This window comes from Sphaerodactylus townsendi, linkage group LG03 (assembly GCF_021028975.2).
Source record: "Sphaerodactylus townsendi isolate TG3544 linkage group LG03, MPM_Stown_v2.3, whole genome shotgun sequence".
NCBI classification, from domain to species: domain Eukaryota; kingdom Metazoa; phylum Chordata; class Lepidosauria; order Squamata; family Sphaerodactylidae; genus Sphaerodactylus; species Sphaerodactylus townsendi.
The window spans coordinates 6025959-6051250 of record NC_059427.1 but is presented as its reverse complement, the minus strand read 5'-3'; the positions used below and the strand labels follow the sequence as shown (position 1 = coordinate 6051250).

General features: G+C 45.5%; 3 protein-coding genes across 17 annotated transcripts in view; 1 reads left to right on the top strand and 2 right to left on the bottom strand.

Moving 5' to 3' along the window:
• The window catches only part of LOC125428543 (zinc finger protein 883-like), a 454328-nt gene that overhangs the window by 6215 nt on the left and 422821 nt on the right, over window positions 1-25292 (bottom strand). The window lies entirely within an intron of this gene.
• Window positions 1-25292, top strand: part of LOC125428537 (zinc finger protein 436-like) — a 774209-nt gene that overhangs the window by 348948 nt on the left and 399969 nt on the right. For 2 of the 15 annotated variants that reach the window (XM_048488795.1, XM_048488792.1), the window contains exons 1-2: window positions 22963-23085; window positions 24680-25151. The exons of 12 other annotated variants lie outside the window; for them this stretch is intronic. In XM_048488795.1, coding sequence (XP_048344752.1) covers window positions 24738-25151 — 414 coding nt within the window. In that variant the 5' untranslated portion in view covers window positions 22963-23085; window positions 24680-24737. Of the gene's footprint in view, window positions 1-22961; window positions 23086-24679; window positions 25152-25292 lie in introns of those variants that run through there. One more of the 15 variants, XM_048488794.1, reaches the window with a different exon arrangement.
• Window positions 6375-10781, bottom strand: LOC125428834 (zinc finger and SCAN domain-containing protein 26-like). Its single transcript, XM_048489526.1, has 4 exons — window positions 10743-10781; window positions 8664-9142; window positions 8264-8378; window positions 6375-6861 (listed from the first exon to the last, which is right to left on the bottom strand). Exons 2-4 carry the CDS (start codon window positions 9060-9062, stop codon window positions 6620-6622), a joined length of 756 nt encoding a protein of 251 aa, XP_048345483.1. The 5' UTR covers window positions 9063-9142; window positions 10743-10781; the 3' UTR covers window positions 6375-6619.

Sequence of the window (25292 nt, the reverse complement as noted above, 5' to 3'; positions counted from 1 at the left end):
CATTTAATCCAAGGGGCAAATTGCACCTGGTATACGGAGCAGTTCTGGTAGAAGCCTTCTTTGCAGAGATGTAAAGGCTTTTGGCCAGAGGGTTGCCCCATCTGTGCCATGGCCAAATGCATCCTAGGGTGCCAGCCGGGTCTGCTCCAGCTGTTGCCAGCTCATGCCTTCCCCAGCAGGTGATTTTGTTGGACTTTATCATGGACCTCCCCACCAGCAAAGGGAAGACAGTGATTTGGGTGGTAGTGGACCTGTTTTCCAAACAGGCTCACTTTGTGTCGTGTGTGGGGATCCCTTCAGCAAAAAGTCTAGCCCAAATGTTCATCCAGCACATATACCGGCTCTATGCGGTCCCAGACAAAATAATCTTGGATTGTGGTAGGCAGTTTATTAAGCTTTTAGGGGTGGAGCAGGGGATTTCTTCGGTGTACCATGCGGCCACAGATAGCCAACTGAATGCGCCAATGGGGTTATAGCAACTACCACCAGAACAATTGGGTCAAGCTTTGACTCCCTTTGTGGAGTTCACCTACAACAATGTGGTGCACTCCAGCACAGGGAAAAGCCCATTCCAGGAATCAGGGTATCTCCAGGAATGGGTGGCATCCATCCAACAGTCCTGGGATGTGGCCCAAAAGGCTTTGCAAAAGGCCAAATAGGACTACAAAAGATAGACCGATCGGAATCGACGGGCGGTAGACTATGTGGTCGGGGACTTTGCTTACCTATCGACAAAAAACGTGAGAGGCCTCCAGGGGACACAAGTTCATTTGATCCTTTAAGGTTAATAACCCCAGCAGCTATGGAGTTAGAACTCTGCAAGAACTTACACCATGTGTTTCATTCAAGCCTCTTGAAAAAGGCAGCCCCTGCCGACCATCGGCATCCTGTGATTGATGCGGCAGCCCCTTGGCGAGTTTGGGGAGAACTACACCAGGATTCCCACTGCCATCAGGCCTGCTTCCAATACTTGGTGGCGTGGACTAATCTGCCCCCTGGCTTCAACAAGTGCGCCAACCACTCCAACATCAAGGCCCCTCGGCTCATTAAAGCCTTTCACCGAGTCTACCCCAAGCGGCTGTGGGGAGGAGGACCTTAAGAGGAGCGGAATGTCAGGCCCGGCTCCCACCCTGACCTGGCATCCCCAGGGCGGCGCCAAGGTCACACATGCACACATGCATTGCTGTTAAAGGCCCATCCTGTTTCAATCGCTGTGCTTGTAACTAGTGAAATCCTGGGGCAGAGTTGGCGGCTATCGCTGTCCTTGAGTTCTGAAATACACTGTCAGGATGCCATTGTTGGGAGGGGGGAATTGCCTGGGAGAGCTTTAGCTTTGCCGGTGCTGCTTTATTGGTTTCCCTGGCCTTGGAGCTTGGCAGCTGGGATGAGCCTTCAGGCTGGACTTTTGCTAACTGTCTTGGTTCACATGTGGGGGTGGGGATTTGCTGCAACATATTATCCACTGCTTTGGCGCCTTTTTACCAGAACTGTCTTCTCCTGTCTTTCTCATGTCTTCAATAAAATCCTTGAACCAATCAAGTGAGTTATTGTCTGAACAGGGAAACTGACACACATAACACTGATTTTACACTAGTTTTTTCTTATGCTGCTTATTATGGGAATGGTAAGCCCACCGCTTACCCCCTGTCACTCCATGTCCCATTGCATTCCCTGGCCTCCCCCTGCCCCCTCGTCCCCTTCACTACACACCATCGCCTTTGCTAGCCTCCCTCACCACCACCCCCCGTTTTCATCTTCATGCCCATCACCTTCCCTGCCCTCCCCTGTCCCCTTGTTTTCATCTTTATGCCCTGTTGCCTTCCCCACTCTCCCCTCGCCTGTTGTGCTGGGTCGCAGCCTCACACCACTGTACCACTGCCACTGTACCACTGCCACGCTGTTCATTTGCTGACATAAGAACATAAGAACATAAAAATAAGCCAGCTGGATCAGACCAGAGTCCATCTAGTCCAGCATTCTGCTACTCACAGTGGCCCACCAGGTGCCTTTGGGAGCTCACATGCAGGATGTGAAAGCAATGACCTTCTGCGGCTGTTGCTCCCGAGCACCTGGTCCGTTAAGGCATTTGCAATCTCAGATCAAAGAGGATCAAGATTGGTAGCCATAGATCGACTTCTCCTCCATAAATCTGTCCAAGCCCCTTTTAAAGCTATCCAGGTTAGTGGCCATCACCACCTCCTGTGGCAGCATATTCCAAACACCAATCACACGTTGCGTGAAGAAGTGTTTCCTTTTATTAGTCCTCATTCTTCCCCCCAGCATTTTCAATGTATGCCCCCTGGTTCTAGTATTGTGAGAAAGAGAGAAAAATTTCTCTCTGTCAGCATTTTCTATCCCATGCATAATTTTATAGACTTCAATCATATCCCCCCTCAGACGTCTCCTCTCCAAACTAAAGAGTCCCAAATGCTGCAGCCTCTCCTCATAAGGAAGGTGCTCCAGTCCCTCAATCATCCTCGTTGCACTTCTCTGCACTTTTTCTATCTCTTCAATATCCTTTTTGAGATGTGTCAACCAGAACTGAACACAGTACTCCAAGTGCGGTCGCACCACAGCTTTATATAAGGGCATGACAATCTTTGCAGTTTTATTATCAATTCGTTTCCTAATTATCCCCAGCATAAAGTTTGCCTTTTTCACAGCTGCCATGCATTCAGTTGACATTCCCATGGAACTATCAACTAAGACGCCCAAATCCCTTTCCTGGTCTGTGACTGATAGTACTGACCCCTGTAGCGTGTATGTGAAGTTTGGATTTTTTGCCCCTATGTGCATCACTGTACATTTTGCTACATTGAACTGCATTTGCCATTTCTTAGCCCACTCACCTAATTTATCAAGGTCCGCTTGGAGCTCTTCGCAATCCTTTGCGGTTCTCACCACCCTACGTAATTTGGTATCATCTGCAAACTTGGCCACCACGCTACCCACCCCTACTTCCAGGTCATTTATGAATAGGTTAAAGAGCACTGGTCCCAAAACGGATCCTTGGGGGACACCACTCCCTACATCTCTCCATTGTGAGAATTTCCCATTTCCCTCCATTGTGAGAATTTCCCTGGAAGTACACCGCTGCTAGGGCTGCTTAGGGGGCAGAGCTGTTGCCTCCCTCCAGAGCCATCCCTGGCCACCACCCCGGTCCCCTGGGTGAGGCTGTTTGTTTGTCAGGGGAAAAAAACCAAGGGTTAAAATGAAAATATGATGTGCCTTTAAGGAAAGAGGTGGCTTGGCATTGGCTAACTTAAAATTATATTTTGAAGCTGCATGTTTAGTTTGGCTTAAGGACTGGATAACATTAAAAAATGAAATATTATTAAATGTAGAAGGTATAAATTTGAGATATGGTTGGCATAGTAACATGATTTGACAAGGTTAAGGTAAATAGGCGATTTAAGGATCATGTGATAAAAATGGCCCTATTGAGAATATTAAACACTCACAAATATAAGATATATTCATAAATATACCTCTGGGTTTTCCCACATGAAGTCTTATTTAAGATACAATTTACTATCTCACATAATTTGTTTAAGTAAAATGATATGTTGGAAATGTGAACTATAGAACAAAAGAAGGACTATAAACTGAAACCCCAGGAGAAGATGTTGCTAGAAGGAAGTAAATGTGATTGGTGGCAGTACAGACAATTAAAAGATGATCCTCTGAAGATGCCAGCCACAGATGCAGGCGAAAAGTCAGGAGAGAATGCTGCTAGAACACGGCCATACAGCCCGGAAACCACACAGCACCCAAGTGATTCCGGCCGTGAAAGCCTTCGACAATAAATTAAAAGATAGATTTGCAAGAGATAAGAAAGAGACAGGATTTGAACTAGAGTAAACAAATTTTGGAAAACAATTATGCAAAAATGAAGATCACCTTATAAGTAAAATCTACGACCTGATGTTGAAATTAGATACAGAAATGGAGACAGTTTAAAAGTTTATGATAAAACGTGCAATGAATTTAGGTTATAATAGAACACTGGGATTACATGTAGAAAAAAGGTATAAAGTTCATGGTTATAATCTTAGAGAAAATTTCTATTAAATATATTATAGAGGGTACATGACCCCACAAACTGTCAAAAATGAATACAGGACTTTTGGATAAATTTTGGAAGTATAAGGAAGAAAAGGGAACTTGTGTCAAATATGGTAGTTGTGTAAAAAAGCAAGAACATTCTGGCAAAGTGTGCATAATGAAATTCAAGTTGTTTAAAAATTGAAAATACAATTTAATTATATTTGTTGAGCAACATAAACAAGAAGATGGAGAAAGTTGGTGAACTCTTCTGGTATTTACCATTGGCTGCTAAAATTCTTTGGGCACGAAAATGAAAATCATGTGAATAACCAAGTATCAGGGAATAGCATGTTAAAATAGTTGAGTTTGCCCAAATGGCAAGATTAATGAAAATGATTTATGGGAGAATATCAGTCAAATTTTAGGATGAATGGACACAGATAGCAAACTGTCTTGAAAATATACATCAATGTTGATATGCTTCAAGGAGTAGAGAGAAACTACAGATAAGTTATATAAAAATGAATATTATTATGATTGGACTATAAAACATCTGTATTTAGTTATTAAACTTAGGGTATGGGACAAATGTTTCTTGATGGTTTGGGGTAAGTCTATGTGTGTAACAAATGAATTTGAAATGCTTTGATGGCATATCATTTTGAGTTTTGATAAGTTATTGACTAATTGTAATTTTAAACTACTGATTAACTGTAATTGTAATCTTCATTTTTAAGATGTATCAATAAAACCATCTAAAAAGAAGTTCTCTTTTTTCTAACTTTCTGTTATTAATGAAAAGTTTAAAATGGGGGAAAATAATTTCAAGCCATGCATCATCCCAAAGGCATCAATTTGGGCCTTTGCAACCAAAGAAAAATCCTTACCCAGAGAAGCCACACTTTTGTAATTCTCCAGCATGACTTCCAAGTAGAGAGCTCTTTGGTCTGGATCCAGCAGGGCCCATTCTGCCTCGGTGAAATACACAGCCACATCCTCAAAGGAAAATGGAAACTGGAAAAAAAAAGGCAGATCCCCTCATCAGAGATTGTGCCAGGCAGAGACAGCACTCTGGAAGGGGGCATTCTGGGGGGTGGATGATGGGAGAGTTGGGCATGTGCATAAGAAGCCTCTTGCTGGAGAAAAAAACCCCTATGACAGGATGGAGGATCTAGGCACCCCCCCCCCGCTCCATTTAACTCCCCTACCTGAACTGGAGCTGCAGCTGCTCTTTCCATACCTCCACAAAGAAAACAGATCAACATTGTCTCCTCACTGCCTGCAAGGGAAAGGAAAGTGGAAGAAAGGGTTATAGCCTATACTTGCTGTTCTGTTTGTATGAAGCAAGCTTCACCCACTCATTTCCAGGGCTGTGAAACCTTGTTCTATGTAGCCTCAAAAAGAATTGCAATGCTCTGTAGTAACTTGTGAGAGAGGCGGAAGAGAACCACAATATACCCATTGGCCTTGGGGGCGAAAAATATCACAGACACATTTCAGATTTTTGTGATACTTGAAACTTGTCCTGTAAATTCTGGAGCTCAAAAACATTAGAGCATCACACTGCATCAAATCAAAGACCCAGGCATGCTATTGTCCTACTGGCTAGGCCAGGGGTAGAGAACCTTTAACACTCAAAGAGCCATTTGGACCCGTTTTTTTTCCCGCGGAAAAGAAACGCAGGCCATAAAATAATTTTTTGACATTTTAAATGAATATTACTATATATTGGGGTTTTACCTTTTACTCCGCTCATTCTAGAGAAGCGCATGGATCGCCAGCCTGCACCACCACAGGGTGGGCAAGGAGATGAAACAAGGGGAAAGCGCCCGCCCACATCAGCAGGGCGAGTGAGGAGGAAGCCGCAGTAGCGACCCAGCCGACCCGCGGGCAGTTGGTGTACCCGCCCTGCCTGCCTGCAGGGAAGCGGGCAAGGATGAGGCAGCAGCTCCTTGGAGCCACAGTGCAAGGGCAGAAGAGCTGCATGCGGCTCTCGAGCCGCAGGTTCCCTACTCCTGGGCTAGGCCCATGGAGATGCCCTTGAGTCCAGGATGGTGTGAGAAGGAGAAGGTGAAAATGACATTGCATGACACCTTGCTATCACATCTGGCTAAAAACCCAGATGAAACTTTAGCACATCTGTTTCCAAAGCATCTACTGACCCACTTGTTTCACATCCAGATTTAGGGCCATATGATACATCAACATGACATCATATCTACCCCAAACCCTTCCCCAACAGTGCTGGTGATACCAGCATCCTATCCTATTTCCAATCAGATTTCCAATAAGATATCCCGATAAGCATCCTATTTCCAATCAGATATCCCGATAAGCACGAGCACAAAACAAAAATTATCACTATTCCTGCCTTCTAAAAACTGGATTTCAGAGTATGCTTCCCAGAATGTACAGGCTCCATTTATTTGCAAGATTAAATAGCTTGGCCAAGATTTGTCTGCCATTTCTTTTGAGCCACCTAGAGCACCTCACAAAGGAAAAAGTGGGATATAAATATGGTAATGTGAGGAACTGCCTCCATGAATTCTCTAATCCTTTTTTTTCATGCAAACTAGCAACCCACAAACTCTTGTGGGAGGCATCTCCTTTCCTCCTCCCCAACTATTTCCTGTTTCCCTTTCCTGAAAGTCCTCACAGTCTCTTCTTCCCCCTCTGCTTCCTTCTCTTCTTCTAGGGTTCCCACCCTCGAGGTGGGGCCTGGATATCTTCTGTAATGACAACGGATCTCCCAGTTACACAGATCAGTTCTTCCTGTAGGGTTGCCAGTTCTGAGTTGAAGATTTGGCGTGGAGTCTTGATGGGGAAAAGTTTGGTGAGGGATAAAAAGGTTAGTAGGATACAATGCCACAGTGTCCATCCTCCAGAGCAGCCATTTTCTCCAGGGGAATTAATCTGTGTCATCTGGAAAGCTGTTTTAATTCCAGGTGATCTTCAGCCCCCAGTCAGAGGCAGGCAACCCTAATTCCCCTGGAGAAAATGGCAGCTTTGATAGATGGGGGTCTATGGCATTTTTATTCTCCTCAAACCCCACCCTCCCCCGTTGCAGCTCCCAAGCCTCCACAATTTTCCAAACAAATTTCTACACTATTTCCTTCATAGCCAACTGACCTTCATCTTCTCTTATAGGTTAAGCTTTCCTATCACCTCCAGCAACCTCTACCTAGGAAAACTGAGGCCTAGTTTTGTGGCCACTGGGCAGGCAACTTTGTATGGCTGTGATCCCTGAAGGATTTGAGGGATGGCACCTCACTTTCCCATGTCGGCCCCACCCAAACACTATTTCCCCCTTTCCATCCCTTGACGATCCCCCATATCCTCTCTACTTCCCCTGGCTCTTTCTCTCATTCTCAGCCATTCACCACCTTACCATTTATCTGCCTTCCTTTTTCAGCTATATTTATTATATATTTACCTCATTTTACCCCACCTATCTCCACAGTGAGGCCAAAGCACCTTAAATTGTTCTATTTATTTTATGCCCAACAACCCTGTTTGGAAGGCCAGGCTGAAAGTATAGCATTGGTCCAAAATCACCCAGTGAGCTTCCATGGAAAGATGGAGATTCAAACCTGGGTCTCCTAAACCTTATCCTGAACCTTCAACTGCTGCACCGCACTGACTTTCATAGTGTGGCTGATGCTGAACAGTAGCAATCAGTCAGGCCTACTCAAGTCGTGCAGGCTGAATGGTGACAAGTCAGCTGGAGGCTGATGACTGGTCTAGGGGTGTCAGTCTTCAGGTGGGAACTGGGGATCCCTCAGAATTACAACTAGACTCCAGATGAAAGAGATCTGTCCTCCTAGGAAAAATTGCTGCTTTGGGGTGTGGGTGGACTCGATGGCATTATATTCAGTTGAGGCCTTCCCCTTTCCAAATCCTGCCCTCCTAAGCCTCAACTGCAAAATTTTCTGAAATTTTCCAAGCTGAAGCTGGAAGTACTAGCCAGGTCTGGCACCAAAAAGTTCTCCCTCAAAGCTCAATATAGGTCTGGAAAGCGCTTTGCCCCTGCCTGTCACTGACAGAACTAAGTCACCAGATTCAAGTACTCAAAGATTTGGCCAACTTCACTATCCAGATGTAAGATTTAATACTGAAGTTGAATGAAGAAGTATTTTATTTTGTTTCCTGATCAGAACCCTCTACCCATACAATTCAATGGGTGCCCCAAGGCCATCCAGGCACAGTGAGTTCTTACCACACGAGAGGGCTTCTTGAGCATGTTCCTGGGCTCGAGCCTGCTGCGCTTCCTCCAGCGGAGAGACTTCTGTAATCAACAAGTCAGCTTCCATCTTCACAGATGGATCCCACAGCTGAAACAACAGTGATGGAGATGGATAAGAGATGGAATTGAAGACACCAAGGAATGAATCCTGTCCCACTCCCAGGCTCTGCACCTTTTCAACAGCAGACCTGGTAGGATTTCCTTTCAACCCTAATGAATCACCTGGAGGGATAAGAACTTAAGTGGACTCTGAAGCAACTTGTTAAATCTCCCATTTGGATGATTAATCCTTGGACAAATAATGGGCAGGGAAACTCTAGAATATCAGATATCATTGCTTGAGTGGGATATACCTTGAAAGAAAAGCCCTCACCTGTGCTGCATGCCTCTTCTCCTCTGCCTGACTCAAGAGAAAATCTTTGGCTAGGGTCACCGCTTGGGAACTGGTCTCTGGCCTGCATTCTCGGACCCAGTACTGCATTTCTTGTGGCAGGATGGTCAGGAACTGCTCCAGAATAACGAGGTCCAGGATCTGCTTCTTGGAATACCTCTCCGGTTTCACCTGGCTGCAAACCTCTTGGGGCCCATTGGCCTCATGGTTGTGGAATGGCCAAAAGTGTTGGCAAAGTGCTTCTGAGTTCACGGGCTCCTGATCCCAGATCTCTGGCACAACTCTTTCCCAGAATTTAACACCAGTTGAAGCTTGGATGGGATGGGGACCTTCCGTTGCTCTCTTGCCAGGTCCAGGTCCTTCAGAGTCCTGCTCTTCCATCTCCTCCCCCTTCTATTGTTGTGAAAAAAAATGCTTTTACTCAGAGGCAGAAGGTGGGCAGAGAGACAAACAACAATGAGCTACAAGGAAAATTAAAGAAATTGGAGATACGTGGTAGATGAGCAGAACTTTCACTTGTGGTTTGCAATAACATCTTGCTATATATGTTCTGTTCTTAGGAAAAAATAACTCTGCCTCTTTAAAGTTGCTACAAGCTTATCTTTGATTACTTTGGAAGGTTTTCTTGTGTGGGAATGAGGAATTATGTCTCATCATGTTCACTCCCCAACTTTAAGGTCACCCCAGTCAAGTTTAACTTCTACTTAATTCAAAGCAAAGACACAGTTTATAGATCAACTATTAAATATGTAAAACAATGATTAACATGTACTAGTTCCGCCTTTTTTCTGCCTTCTGTCTAGCCACTCCGTTGAAGATAAATAGACTTGCAGCTCTGCTCTAGTCTTGGTGTGTCATCTGTTCTTTTTATTCAGGAGCTTCTTGCAGCCCTCAAATATTTATGTGCAGCTTTACAAAAGAAGTAGATACCATTCTGAGGTAAACAACTGGAAGCTTTAGGCCCTCCAATCACTCTGGAACGATCCATGTAACATCCTTTGCAACCATTCACAACATCCATCACAATGCAGACTAATAGTCAAGTAATAATATTAATGCGTAGTTTAATAATAGGTGAAAATGCTGGGGGGAAGAATTACAATTAATAAAAGGAAACATCTCTTGATGCAACATGTGATTGGTGTTTGGAATATGCTGCCACAGGAGGTGGTGATGGCCACTAACCTGGATAGCTTTAAAAGGGGCTTGGACAGATTTATGGAGGAGAAGTCGATGTATGGCTACCAATCTTGATCCTCCTTGATCTGAGATTGAAAATGCCTTAGTAGACCAGGTGCTCGGGAGCAGCAGCCGCAGAAGGCCCTTGCTTTCACCTCCTGCATGTGAGCTCCCAAAGGCACCTGGTGGGCCACTGCGAGTAGCAGAGAGCTGGACTAGATGGACTCCGGTCTGATCCAGCAGGCTAGTTCTTATGTTCTTATGCTCTCATGAGGAATGGGAGGTTTGGGGCTCCGGAGTCATCTCTTCCCTTCTCTACAGATCCTCCTTTTGCCCCCCTCGGGACATCCTCTGCAGATTCAGCCACGTCTAAATGCGCTTTCTTTGCACACGCATTGAATGCCACCGTGGGGGGAGGGGGGAATTCCTGCGCAGATCCCAAGGTTGGCCTCTCCCCCGCTTGCTCCTCGCCCTTCAAGAGGGAATCTATCGCCCCTCCCCCGCGTCAGGTTGCTCAGCTGCTCTCTAACCAGTCATTCGCGCTAGAGAGGATCTGTCGGCGCGGGATCGGTCTCCAAACACTTCCCTCCTCCCATATAGCCCCCTCCCTTCCTGCCTTTCCTTGGCTCCACCCCCCCCCCCCCCCACGAACTCCTCCAGAGCCCCTCACCCACCCTACAAACATCAATCATTCGCAAGGCCTCTGTAACGAAGGAAGGGGGCTGGATCTCATGTCTCCCCGCAGCCAGGAGCACAGAGGAGACCAGCAGGGCTGCTCTCATGGATCGGGGCCTGCCTCTGACCTCCCTTCCCATCCGCCCACCCCAGGTTTCCCAAACATGCATCTCCGCCCCGCTTTTGACTCGATCCCTTTTGACTCACTCTGAAGGACCAGCTGCGGCTGCTTTCCCAAGTGTGGAGTCCGCCAAGAAAGAAGCCCCTCCCCCCCCCCAACAATTCCCTTTCGGCCGCTCTAGGAATCCGGACGCATTCTCAGTTTCAATGGGGCGGAGGCAAGCCAGCGGGAGGAACCGTCCGCCGACGAGAAGCTTCAACTCCTGAATAGAATCTGAATAGAATCTTTATTGGCCACGTGTGATTGGACAGTGGACACACAAGGAATTGGTCTCCGGTGCATATGCTCTCAGTGTATTATTATTATTATTATTATTATTATTATTTTATTCGATTTTTATACCGCCCCATCCCCTGGGGGCTCTGGGCGGTGTACAGCATTTAAAACAATGTATTAAATAGCATTTAAAAGCAGCAGTAAAACTCCTAATACATTTACAATTTAAAACCCAAATCTAAGTTTAAGTTAAGGTTCAAAGTGCAGTGTGGCGTCCAGCGTCAATAGATAAAAAATAATAAATAAAAACCCTCCCACCCCATGGTGGAGGGGGGCATGGTGAGTCTCAATGATGTAATTACGGCCTAGGTGTCAGAGGCCAAAAATGGGGCACTATTAGCGGCTGGATCCTCCGAAGGCCCGGCGGAACAGCTCCGTCTTGCAGGCCCCGCGGAACTCTCCAAGGTCCCGCAGGGCCCGGACAGCTGGAGGGAGAGCGTTCCACCAGGCCGGGGCCAGGGCTGTAAAAGTCCTGGCCCGCGTGGAGGCCAGCCGCATTGCCGAGGGGCCAGGGACCACCAGTAGGTTGGCCTCCGCTGATCGAAGAGGCCGCCTAGGGACATATGGGGTGATGCGGTCTCGAAGATACGATGGTCCCAAGCCGTGAATGGCCTGTGTACATAAAAGAAAAATACATTTGTCAAGAATCATAAGGCACAGCACTTAATGATTGTCATATAGGTCTAGTAAGCCATCAGGAAACAATCAATAGTAATGAAAACATAAAATGTAAAATCATAAAATAAAATGAAATGTCAGCACAGGCTATAGTCATACAGTCATAAGTGGGAGGAGGGATCCCTGAGGGATGCAACGCAGGAGTTCGCTGGCTCGCTCCCTTCTCTCTGTACAATGGGCTGCGCGTTTGCTTTGGGGAGGAAGACGAGCGAGGTGAAGTGACCTAGGAGGAGACAAGGAGTCAGGCAAGGAAGGAAGGAAGTGCTGGAGGGGACCAGAAACATTTGGGGAAGGGCTAAATCCACTCTGACACCAGGAAATCCTGCCTTTGTCTGATGAAGATTCACTGGCTGTCTTGGAGCCCCACCCCGTGGAGGGGAGCTGGCAATGGGGGCCTCTTTCTGCTTCGTCGAAGTTTGTTTCCTGCAGGGATCATTGAAATTCCATGATTGCAATGAGTGTTAGTGTAACCCCTGTGTCAGAATGGGATGACCCAGAAAGGGGTGGAGTCTGAAAAGAAGCAGAATGCTGCAGAACTCATGAGGTTGGAGGAAGCGAGACTACCAGGCTGGGACCTTGATTGATTTTATTAAGCCCTTAACACCTTGTTTCAGGGTTTTTGTGTATGTAAATGGTGAGAGTTTTCTGGGAACCTTCATCATCTTGAATCCCGTTCACCAAGCCTTTGAAGTCTTCAAAACCAACCACCAGCAAAGAAGAATTGGACTTGGCAATATCAGTAGACTGTAAATATAAGGACTTGAAATGCAAACCTGAACAGGACCTTGAATTGTAAATGTTAAATGTTGATGTTTAATGTTATTTGTAAAGAGAAGTAAACTGTTTTGTTTAAATTTGGTTCTTTGCAACTCCTTCCAAGTACTGCCCCACAGAACCCACAAGCTGAGGTTACATTAGCAAGAGTTTGGGATCACTGAAGTCACCCTGGATCCCTGGCCAGTGGCCACCAGATTCTGGAAACCATGACAAGATCGCACGAATGAATTCCATCCCACCAATGTTTATAAGAAAAGTGACAATTTATTTCCTGGACTACTCAGATTAGGGCTTCACCTTTTTTATGTTTCAATCACAGCTTTACTGCCATCTCCATTCTAATTTTCAGCTACAACCCCAGAAATGTCTTCTCAGCCCCTTTCTGAAGTTTACAGATAAAAGGGCCCATTTCATGCATCACAGATTAATTGAGAAGAGACCGACTGAGGCCTTTTTCGGTCAGAACTGAATCCACACTGTAGTCTTAAGTCACTCACATGTGGACAACTCTGGATTAGTCCAAGCCCTATTTATATTGCATGGCTACAAGCTTACCCTTCAGAACCTCATGTCCAGGTTGAATCACAGCAGCTTACAAGAACACCATTTTCCAATTTGCCACCTGAACATTGTACCTTTTCTGCTCTTCCAGAGAACTGCAAGGTCTTTCTGCTGCCTCCCACAGATTTCTGATGCAATCTCCCCTATGTACTTTTTAAAAAATCATTCTGGTTGTATTACACTGACCTTCCCTTCAATTAAAATCATAGAGTTGGAAGATACCCCAAAGGCCACCAAGTCCAATCCCTGAATAATGTCCTCTCCCCACAAGGTTCACCACTCCAACTCCTGTTCGAAGGTTATATGTCAGACAATAAGCAGTGACTTCCAAGAAGAAATCAACCCCAGTACTTAATAAACACATCAACACTTGCATGAGAACCACCTTTGCTACTCCTTGAATTACAAAGGAGCTCTTGTATATAACAGTCAGCTGATCGTTTGTTGCAGGCCAATTACACTTTGCTAACCTGAACTATTAATTCCTCCATGAGGAGGCAAATAAAACCTTTTAAAGGTTAAATTCAAAAAGCCTGTTGTGTGCCTAAAATATCTGACCTTTAAAAAAGACAGCCTCCATAATTTGTGACTTCTATACAGGAAGAGTTATTTTGGTGGATTGACTGAATGGATATATATTATTAGAAATTAATGTGCACATAGGTTTTAAGTATTATTTAATAACTATTAAGCAAGATAAAATTAAGATAAACTAAGTTAAGATTGTGAGGTATAAGTTATAGGTTATAAGTGAAGATAAAATATGATATCATTTAGAAAAGAAAAATAACACCACAAAATGTTTAGTTTAGGTCAAAGTGCTTTATATCGCCAGTTTTTTATACCACTGCAGTAAAAGCCATGACTTGCAATTTTAAAGGTGTTTCGATAGGGAAAGGGTCTCCAAAGCCATTATGGATTTTGCAGGTGTTAATTCTGCCTATGGCTTCTATTGTGGTCAGCTGGAGACAATACAAGGCTACCCTTCTTTTGATAAGACATCCAAAAGTGCTATGGCATCACTGTATTGTACACTAAATGAGACACACTGTCTTTGAAGGCATCTTGACTGGGGAAAAAAAAACCTCCTAGCTTTCTTTCTTGAAGATGAACTGATTGTAGTCAGGTGCCACAACAGTCTGGCAGAAACCTTATGACCCAATCGAATGTGAAAACTCCACTTTTGCAATTTGCTCATATACCTATCCCTTTTGAGTCACGTGATGTAACTTCAAAAGACTTTAGAGGCATTTGTCAAAGGTGGGCTGGAAATGTCAACTGTGATGATGTGTTATAAAAGGAGAGGACCCAGAGTCCCGTAAAAAACTACTGCCGGAACAGACTTCCTTGGGCAGTGCTGTTCCTTTTGCCGACTTTTCAATAAACATTTTATTTTTCTTAAAACTCTCATATGGATTCCAGACTTAGAATTATTTTGAAGCTTCTGATGCAAACTGACTATAACACTGGTTGGTGAGGGAAATTTTTATATTTAAGGAATTGGAATTCCTTCATACCCTCCTTGATTGCCACAATGCTGGTCAAGGGAGTTGCAAGTGGGGTAGCCCCACTCGGTGGAGTAACCGCACTCAGTTCCCCAACCACTGGCCCTGAATTGGTGGGCATTGCCAGGCTGGAGGTATGACACCCTCTTTTTGAGTAGCCATGGGCCCACTCTCCATCTTCAGTTCCGCCAGACGTCATCCCAGGGCTTGGAAGAGTCTCTTGGAAATATTGACCAAGAGGGTTAGGGAGGCTCCCCAGGGTGCCGCATCCGCCCCCACCTCCCTTGTGGCACCAATATCTGGCACCAGCCACAAGCTGTGGCTCCACCACCGGCTGCAGTCTGGGTAGTCGGCTGGCCAGGAAGGAGCCCCAAAGCTGCTGTATTGTCCCGGCTGGTCCGGCTCCAGGTGGGTGGTGCCCTCCGAGCAAGGGCAGGGGTGGGGTGGTCAGCCCCAGCCCTTGACATTAGATGACCCAGCATTTTGCTTTCATGACCTGGTGCCAGGTCATGAACCACCATTTGGGAAACACTGCTCTAGAAGAATGTTCAAATATTACTCCCTGTTTTATATAAAAGGTCTGGTCTCCAGAGACTGTGAAACCCCCACCTTTTTGCTTACTGGAACGCCCTATATTCAAATAAAGGCCTTTTCACCTTCTTCCTGACTGTGTCCTTTGATTGGCTGAAAGCACACCCAGGATACAGTCCAGTTTGGCTATCAGGCTGATTGGAAGAGCTGTTTTGGACTCTGATTGGTCTCAGCAAGGACAAGTTAACATCTGGATTTAGAGAACCAATTTAAGTAAATCTGCTTAGGTTGTGGCTCAGGTTAGCTCCTGCCTCCACTGCCTGCTGGCCACTGCTTCCATTCTCAGGCACTCTCCCGCCTTCTGCTCCAGTGGTGGGGATAGCCCAGACTCTCTCTGCAGCCCTAACCAGGGTTGCAAAGGCCACATTGACACCTGACTGTATCCAGGCACGATGGCCTCCTGGCCAGCTGCGAACAATGTGCTGCCACCCAATCCACTCCCGCTCCCAGCCCTGCATACATGACCGCCTCCCAACCAGGAGGCCATTTCTTCGGGGGCAAGAAGACAAGGTGTATCAGTGACAATTGTTGGTAAAGTGAAGGATTGTGGGAGTTGTAGTCCAGTCAGGCCCTCTTCCCGATGGTGCTCAGGAAATAGCATCCTTTGGATTACATCCCCCAGAGTCCATCAATTTAAGAAGTGAGGCGTTGCCAGCACAGCCTACCTTTTATATAGTAGGCAGAGGTGTAGCAAGGGGGGAAAACACCCAGTGCATTTGGTGTGTCCTGCACCCCAATCCCGCCCTGGAACGCCCTGTCCCACCCTGGAATGCCCCCACCATGCCCCCGGAATGCCCTTGCCACACCCCTGATTGGCTGATGAAAATTGTAGTCCATGAACATCTGAAGTTCCAGAGTTGAACACCCCTGTAGTAGGGCAACTGATAAAGCCTGTTGTGTGAAAAAATAAAAAGGGCTCTAAAAATATAATCCTCCCATGGCAAAAGACATGAATCTTTTCATCAACAGGAAATGGCACTCAAAGCAAAAACTGAAATTACACCCCTCCAAACATCCTGGTTTGTAAAGGGAGACAGCAGGGTGACTGTGAAGATGGGGAGAGTTCTTGTTGGAATAAGCGACTTCTGCATGCCTGGACACTGGGGGGTGCTGTATATCACTCTAACTGTGATGTTGCCTCTCTTGTTTGCCCTCCTTGTCTGGGCCAGGAGACCGCCCACTAACTTCCTTTCTTCCCTGCTGGCTTCACTTCTGCTCTAGCCTTTGAACCGAGCGCATGGTCAATGGCAGCCTGCTCAGTGGGGCCTTTGCCACTGCAGCATTCTCTCACCCTCCACACCTGCGTGATGGCGTTAGTTGCACTTATTAGAGTAGGAAGTAATCTCTCTTTAGATAGGAGTTCTTTCTATTTACTTTTCTTGGAACTAAGTTGTAGACTGAGATGCTTGAATAAATGTAAGTTTACTTTTACATTTATGTCTCTGGAAAGTTTCTGTGAACTGCAGTCCACACACACTACACTGGAGCATATCCATGACTCCTAAGCGAAATCTAACATGGTAGCAGAGATGGATGGTTGTTTTTTGGAGCCCCAGATGCTTTAGAGTTGTTTTAAAGTTGGAGCAGATTTTTTTTCCTTGCATGGCTTAGCAGCCATTGCCTTGGTTCTTGTGTTTCTCTTGCTCACCTACCAAGCTCCTAACAGGCCAGCCCGAGTAATAAAAGGTTACATAGTCCTGAAGACTTACTTCCTCTTTCTTATTATTAATGTGACTAGTGAGATTGCAGAGAAAGCCTTTTGCATTAAAATGTAAAAAAAAAACAAGCGTAAGGCAATTCTTGGCTACAAGCCACAATTTTTTTTTTAACTCATGGCTCTACAGGATTCAATCCCAGAGAAATAAGGGGAAGAGAGGGCATAGGTTTTGTTTTAACACCAAAACCAAACAGTGGAAATAGAAGGAATAGATGGCAAAGAGCAGATGAAAGGCCATGAATATAATTGTTAATTACTCTCCACAAACTCACAACTGGTGTATGTTAGGGACAAAAATTCTACCAAAGAGACATGCTAGAAGCATTAAAGGGTCTTTGGAGCAAGACAGAAATAGCAAAAGTGGAGTTTATTCAAACAACTAGCTACTCAATCAAATTACAAGGAAAATGGAGATGCTGAAGTTGCCATATAAGAGAATTGCTGAATCTGATTGATAGGTTAACTGACCACTGTACAGTTCTGGAGGAGAAAGAACTGAAAATTGGACTGCTTTTAAGCTCATTGCCTGAGAAATATTCAGCTTTGTCTCTACTGTAAAATGGCAAGAGACTGCACATTTGAGGAAATTCTAGGACTAACTAGGTCTGAATTGCAAGCAGCAAAATTATCTCTGAAGAGCAGAGGGAAGAATAGGCTCAAGTTGTGCCAGAAACCCAGAGGAGGCAAGTGAGGGAACTAAAATCATTTGAATACAGAGGTCCAATCCCACAGGAGAGAAAGGAGAAACCCACCCATCTGTTTCAAGTGTAAACCTGGTCACCTCAGAGAGTGTCGGTATAATAAGAATGCTGAGACTGGCAGCAAACCATCTCACACTGCTAGTCCCACACAGACAAAGAGGGATTTTACTCCTAAAATCAGTTCAACTTTGCACAACCCATTTAAACCTAATGAAAATACTAAGCCTTGGATTATTGATAGCTGATTGCTTCTAGGCATAGCTGAATGTTGCTTTGTTCAATGAATTGGACAGAGATGCTGGATGCAATGTGTGTTTGTAATGGAAAACAGATTCCAGTGGAATGGAAAGGGCAAGTTACTTTACATTGCCAGCTGGATGGTAATGAGACTAGTTAGTGGCTGAAAATGCTCCTGTACATTTGCAGATGCTATGACCTAATCTGATCAAGCGTCCCACACTATCAGAAAAAGGATTTGCTATTCACTTTGAGAATAATGTGTTATTGCACTATCTACAGCGATAGAATATATTCCCACAGGTACCCTAAAGTAGTCTTTGAACTGGACTGTAGGGAACCACAAGCCTGCAGCCAAGGTAACTTCTACCCAGCAGTCTTTGGAGCTCTGGCATGGGAGGTTTGCCCACCCGTGATAAAGAGGCCATCCTGAAGCTGAAACAAGGACTTGGTAACAGGTATTTCCATAAGGCTGTCCCAATAGTAACCAATTGTGTGATTGTTGTTTAAGAGGAGAACTAGGCCTTCATTCCCAAAGCAAGAGAAGCCAAAGATGCTCTAAGCAGCCTCTTGACTTATTCACTCTCTGATCTATATGTGGACCAATCAAACCAGCCTCAACTGGTAATAACACCTATCTGTTGTCTTTCATTGAAGTATTTTCGAGATACACTGTGTGTTATTTGCTAAAAAAGAAAAGTCTCAGACTGAACAGAACTAAGAGACTATGTTGCTATGGTATCTAATAGAAGTTTTAATAGAAACCCAAGTGTTTTCAAACAGACATGGGAGAGAATACAATTCCATATCTATAAACAATTTCTTGAGGAACATGGGATCCAACACAGACTTACTGTAGAGCATTCCTGCCAGAACAAAAATGGAATTACTAGAAAGAAGAAATGATTATATAATGGACATGATTAGGTACATGCTCATTGATTCAGGCCTTCCCACTTAAAGCACTAGGGGAGGAGGCAGCAATGACTACAGTTTACCTCCTAGGAAAATAGATTACCCAACCAAAGCCACAGAAGCAACTCACTTATAGGACATGGCATGGCAGGGAAACCAAATGTAGAACACATCAAGTCTTTGGATGTAAAACATGCTCACATACCAAAGAAAAGAGATCAAAGCTAGACCCTACCCTACGCCAAGCAGGTATATTTTGGGCTATTCTCCAGAAAGTAAAGGATACAGGATTTTTTGATCCAAGAGCTAGCAAATTACTATATGCAGGTTGTGCAGTTTGTGGCTTGACCCAGGATGCTTAAACCTGCTGTGAAGGATGACCATTCAGAGGGAGATGGTGATAGCTGACCAACTGATCCCTGCATCATGGGGTCCCAGGATGACATCACCGTGCAGATGCCAGCAAATGCTCAACAGAGAGGGGGAGCAACGGTGGAAATCCCAGACCCGGCAAGGTGAGGCCAGAGGAGTCACAGACTACTCTGCAGGAGGCAGACAGACAGCTCAGAGGCTCATGCAGCTGACCTAACAAGGAGTTCCAGCTGAAACTTACCTACCTAAAGGGCATGGTACTGCATGAACCAAGCTTCATGGGCTGAGTTAGGCGAATGCCTGAACCAGAAACAAAGTGGAAAGAGGGCGGCACAAGAGAAATGCAGCTGCACTACATAAAGAAATGAAACATGGACTCTCTGGAGAACTACCTAAGGGTAGAAACGTTATAGGTTGTAAATGGGTTTTAAAGCTAAACAAGATCACGGAAGGTCAGATTGAGATATAAAGCCAGACTTGTTGCTAAGGATTCTCTCAGATCTATGGAACAATTAGCGATCAGACTTGCACCTATTTATGGAAATATTCTACAATTAGAAGATGCTCTTAAGCATTGCTGCATCTAGAAACATAGAAACTGACATTTGGGCGTTAAAACCCGCGTTTTTTGCATGGAGAAAATTGAACAGGAGCTTTATATGGAAAACGGCTCCACCAGGGTTCATAGATGAAAAGAATAAACATTTAGTCTATACAAACTTCAGAAAGGACTTTATGGATTAGAACAAGCAGCTAAAAGCTTGGTCAGACCAAAGCTATGGGAATGCTACTAAGTCAGGACTTCAAACAGACAATGCAGACCCCTGTCTTTATAGCAGAGCACAGAAATGGGAGATGGACATTTATCCTGACATATGTTGATAGTTGATTATTTGCCATGAAAATGGGAAGCGAAACTGTGCTGAGATTATATCCCAACTCAACAGGAAGTAGAAGTCAAACACTACCAGAATGCCAGCTTCTGCCAGGGATCCAAATCGAGCGACCAAGGTAGAGCTATCTTCTTAGCCAGAAGCAGAAAATATTGGAACTGCTACAGGAGTCCTGAACCTAGAGGAGGTGTCAATCAATGCCTACACCAATGAGTCCTGATTTCTACAGACAAGTACTACCTGATGACTTGCTACCTGACAACAATGATTACAGGACTGCAATGAGCAAGCTTTTGTATAGCAATGACAACCAGACTGAAGCATTTGCTACAGCCATTCAAATTATATTGTCCAGAGGTTAGCACACCCACCACAAGAGACTGGACTGCTGTTAAGCAGGTGAGGTGCCAAGAGGTACTTTAGACTTTAAACTGAAACTGCCAGCAACTAAAGATCCCACACTATTTGGGATATGCTGATGCAAGGTGGGCTGGGAGAAAGAACAGATCTAAAAGATCTACCAATTGGCTATATGTTTTTCTATGGGAGAAGTGCTGTAAGTTGGGCAAGCCGTGAAACAAAGTGTTGTTGCTCACTCATCTACTGAATCAGAATTGAGTATCAGTTTCTGAGGCATGTAGAGAATTACAATGGCACAATGTTGTTGAAGATTTTGGTATTGATGAACCTTTACCTGTACAAATGCTAGAAGATAACCAAGAGTTGTATAGCTCTTTACTTTCAGAAAAGAACAGTTACTGCATTACTAAACACACACTGGAGTTAAGCAACAATATGTAACACTCTAACACGCAGAAGGAACCCTGAAACCTCGGTGCTGTCCTACTGATATTATGACAGCAGACATCTTGACTGAAACCACTGCCAAGAGACAAGTTCCAAAGCCTGCGTGACAAACTGGACATTGTATACCTGGCAAGCATGCAGTGTCGAGTGGGAGGGTTGGAATAAGCGCCTTCTACATGCCTGGACACTGGGGGTGCTGTATATCACTCCTAACTGTGATGTTGCCTCTCTTGTTTGCCCTCCCTTGTCTGGGCAAGGACCCGCCCATAACTTCCCTTTCTTCCCACAAGCCACTTCTGTCTAGCTGACCAGTAGCATGGTCAATGGCAGCCTGCTCAGTGGGGCCTTTGCCACTGCAGCATTCTCTCACCTCCACACACGTGATGGCGCGTTAGTTGTGCCCACTTGTCGTAGGGAAAGTAATCTCTTTAGATAGGGTTCTTTCTATTTACTTTTCTTGGAACTAAGTTGTGAACTGAAGATGCTTGAATAAATGTAAGTTTTACTTTTACATTTATGTCTCTGGAGAAGTTTCTGTGAACTGCAGTCACACACACTACTGGGCATATCCATGACTCTAAACGAAATCTAACAGTTCTCTCCATCTTCATAGGCTCCCCCATTTGCAACGCTGTATCCCGACTTTGCAGGTGGCAGGGGAGAGGGACTTGGCAGGGCGCCTGTGAAGATGAGGAGAGTTCTTCTTAACTTGACACCCCCCTTCATTTGCAAAGCTGGATTTATTACTAGCAATAAAGCCCACTGTGGGAGAAAATACAACAGGCTCTAGAAAAGTCTTGCCAGAAGCGATGTGGCTGCCCCAGGGTCATTCCCACATCATCCCCTGCCATCTGCTTGAAAGGAAGTTAGGAGACTAAGCAACCTGCCTATCCTTTCATTTAAAATTTTTGTTGCGTTGACTCTGCTCTTAGATGGTGCAGAGAAATGCCCAGGTATGGGATTTCTCCTTTCTGCCTTTTTCAAATGTGCAGGCTCCTTGCTGACTTACTTGAAGATTAACTCAGGCAAAGAAAAAAAAATAGCCCTGCGAGGACCCCTACTGGAGAGCTGACTCAGATAAGGCCAGCTGAGTGAGAAATAGTCTGGGAGTTGTGGTCCTTTGGCTCCACTGTATGTTAGAAAAGGCACCCTCTGGGGTACATCTCTCAGACTCCTTTGCTTTAAGAAGTGAGTCATCTGAAACATACTGGGGTTGTATATAGTGTAAGATTAGACTCCATCTGGTCACCATCCCTATAGCTTGCTGTTTTGGAGTGTTTTCTCCTTGAATTATCTGCAGGGTAATCCCCAAAGAGGAGGTTGGCCCTATTTCCCCCCTGGAATAACTGTTTTTATTACATTTGTTTCAGTGGTGCATTGTAATGAAGGCGCTCTAATCCGATCTTCATGTCTGCTCCCCACCCCCCACCCCCCCGCCCCCCTTAAGTTCCAGGGAGTACATAATCACTTTCCTTACAAATATTGGAGGGATAAATTTGATTGGTGTGATCCTGGCATGGTTTCCAGAACCTGGTGGGTATGGATTTAAGGGACAAGGCCTTTGTTGACCCCAAACTCTTGCTGATGCTCATTGCAGTCACTAGATTTCAAGAACCCCTGAATGGATAAAGTGTCTTCCTCAACATTGCTATGATTCTACTCCATTTCCACCAGTCTCCAAGTTAGACACTCTTTGGTTGGGTCTAATATGGGGGGTGGTGGGTGCGTGTCCCTATTTCTAGGAAGAAACTTCCCAGAAGCAGAAAGGGGGCTCTGCTGCCAACTCCCCTACTCCTTTGGGGCTTCAAGAAGCCCAGTGAATCTGCACCAGGGATCAGCGGGGCTGGATCTTGGTTGGGGAGGGGATTCTAGGAAGGCGGCATGGGGGAGACAAGCAAGACAGTATTTCCTGCTGCCAGGGGCAATTCAAGGCTTGGAAAGGAGTGTCTCCCCCTTCCCCAAATAGTTCAGGTCCTCACCAACCATTCTTTCTTTCTATCCTCTACTTCCCCTCACCACCTCCTCCTCCCCAAGGCAAATGCAAAGCTCGTTTTGCAGAAAGAAGGGAAGGAAGGCGAGGGAGGAGCGTCCCTTTTTTCGATGGCTCCCGCCACTGACTGTTTCGGCCCCAGGACAAACGAGGCCAGGGAGTCCGAAATCCTAGAGAGGCCGCCAAGGAAGAGGGTGGAGAGGCCACTTCCTTCTTGCCCGGAGTCCCCATATGGAAAAGCGACTGGGGGCTCTCATGGTTGCAGCGGCAGCAGCTCCTTCCGAGTGAGTTGGGGGAGGATCTGCTCCACCTGGGGCTCCTCTTTCCTCCTCCTCTCTGCACCTGACAGGTGTGATGCTTGCGAGTGATCAACATTTTCAGGGGGTGGGTGGGAGACTCTGGATGAATTCTCGGTGGGTGGGGGTTGTGAGTCAAGGAAAGGCCGGGAGAAGAGGGGACTGCACGGCGGGACAGGACAGGACAGTGTTTGGAGACAGACCCCCCTCTCTCCTCCCGGCAGGCACTTTCCCGGGCCCGTGGCTGTTCGAGAGCAGCAGTCTGACCGGGGATAAATGCCCAACCTTCTCTGCTTGAGTAAGCGGTGTGGGGGCGCATTGGCCATGCTGGCAGGGGCTGATGGGAATTGTAGTCCATGAACATCTGGAGAGCCGCAGGTTGCAGACCCCTGCCCTACCCCAAACCACCCCAGTAGTGAGCCTGTGCATTCTTTCCACCTTATGGAAGATGGAAAGCAGTTGAGCACTATTGAAAGAGGAGAAAGGAGCAGGGTTGTGTGGAGACAGTGGGCTCCCTCTAACCCCCCCAATATAGGATATTATGAGCTTTTCAGTATTTTGGCCCTTGGTTGGAAAATCAGCCATGTTAATGGGTTTGTTAAGGATCTGCTAAGGGGACAGAGACCTGTATTGTCCTTGTGTAACATAAGTCTGGGGTGCAGGGGGTACTGAGACGCCATCTTCCCAGAGTAATTGGAGGGCTAGTCACTTACCTCAGAAGGACTCCAGCCTTTATGTAATGTGGCACATTAATATTTCATGGCTGCAAGAAGCCCCCTACACACACACACAAATGCGCCAAGGATGATTTGTGACAAAGGGGGCAGAGACCCATATTGTCCTTGTGTAACCTGAGTCCAAGAGGTGGGGGTAAGAGATGCAGTAATCCACATAATGATAAAAGGCACAATATTTCCAGAGTGATTGGAGAGGCTGAAGCTGCAGGCCACTACTTCAGAAGCATTCCAACCTTTTTATAAAGCTGGACATCAGTATTTTAGGTCTGCAAGAAACTCCTGAAAGGAAAGAACAAATGACACTCCAGGCCGAAACAGAGCTGCACGCTGATTCAACTTCAAATGACTGGCTAAACAGAAGTCAGAAAGCAGGCTGAAACTGGTTCATTAATTATTGTTTTGCACACTTATTTGCAGTTTTATATACTGTGTCTGATTTTAAAAAATTTGAAGTTTGTTATTATTTCCATAAGGATTGTTAAATGGGAGCACACTATCAGACATTAACTCCTTCTTTTCTTCAATGTAAAAATATTTATTTGATTTGGATTTTAAAATTTATTTTTTGAATTTAAAAAGTTACACTTGGCTGGGAGTGACCTTAGAGTTGTTGTTGTTAATTCAATTTGGTATACCGCCCCATCCCCAGAGGGCTTGTGGGTGGGGAAGACATGGTTGGACACAATTCTTTGCCACCACCCAAAAAGTCCTCCAAAGTAATCAGAGGAAAACTTGTAGCATTTTTAATGAGGCAGAGACAGTTAACTTTCCTGAAGAACAAAACAGGCATATCTTAAAAAGCTGAGTATGTAATACAGCAAAATGATATTACAAACAACAAGGGGAACTTTTGTTTTGATCCATGTATTTTCATCCTCTTTTGTCTTCCATGTGACGCTCCTCTTCATAGCCTTGAAAGTAAAGGCATCTTTTCACAGTCGGAGGCGGCCCAGTAGACGGAGAAGAAAATGGAAGCACAAGAGCCTGGAGCATTGAAGAGAGTTAGGAAAGGCTCCCATTCTATCCAAGCTGTGACTGGTGTTGAATTCTGGGAGAGAGAGATCCCAGATATCTGGGATCAGGAGCCTCTGAACTCAGAAGTACATTGCCAACGCTTCCGGCAGTTCAGCTATTATGAAGCCAGTGGGCCCCGAGAAGTTTGCAACCATCTCCATAGACTTTGCACCCACTGGCTGAAGCCAGAGAGGCACTCCAAGAAGCAGATTCTGGACCTGGTGATCCTGGAGCAGTTCTTGACCATCCTGCCCCAGGAGATGCAGTGCTGGGTCAGAGGATGCAGCCCAGAGACCAGTTCCCAGGCTGTGGCCCTGGCTGAAGGTTTCCTCCTAAGTCAGGCAGAGGAGAAGATGCAGGCAGAACAGGTGAGGGCTTTTCTTTCCAGACATTTCCAATTCAAGCAATGCTGTTTGACCTTCTCCTAAAACTCCCCTGCCTAATATTTGTCTAGATGGATGATTTTAGAAGCAGCTTTAGCAGCCACTTCTCTAGGGAATTTCTTGTCC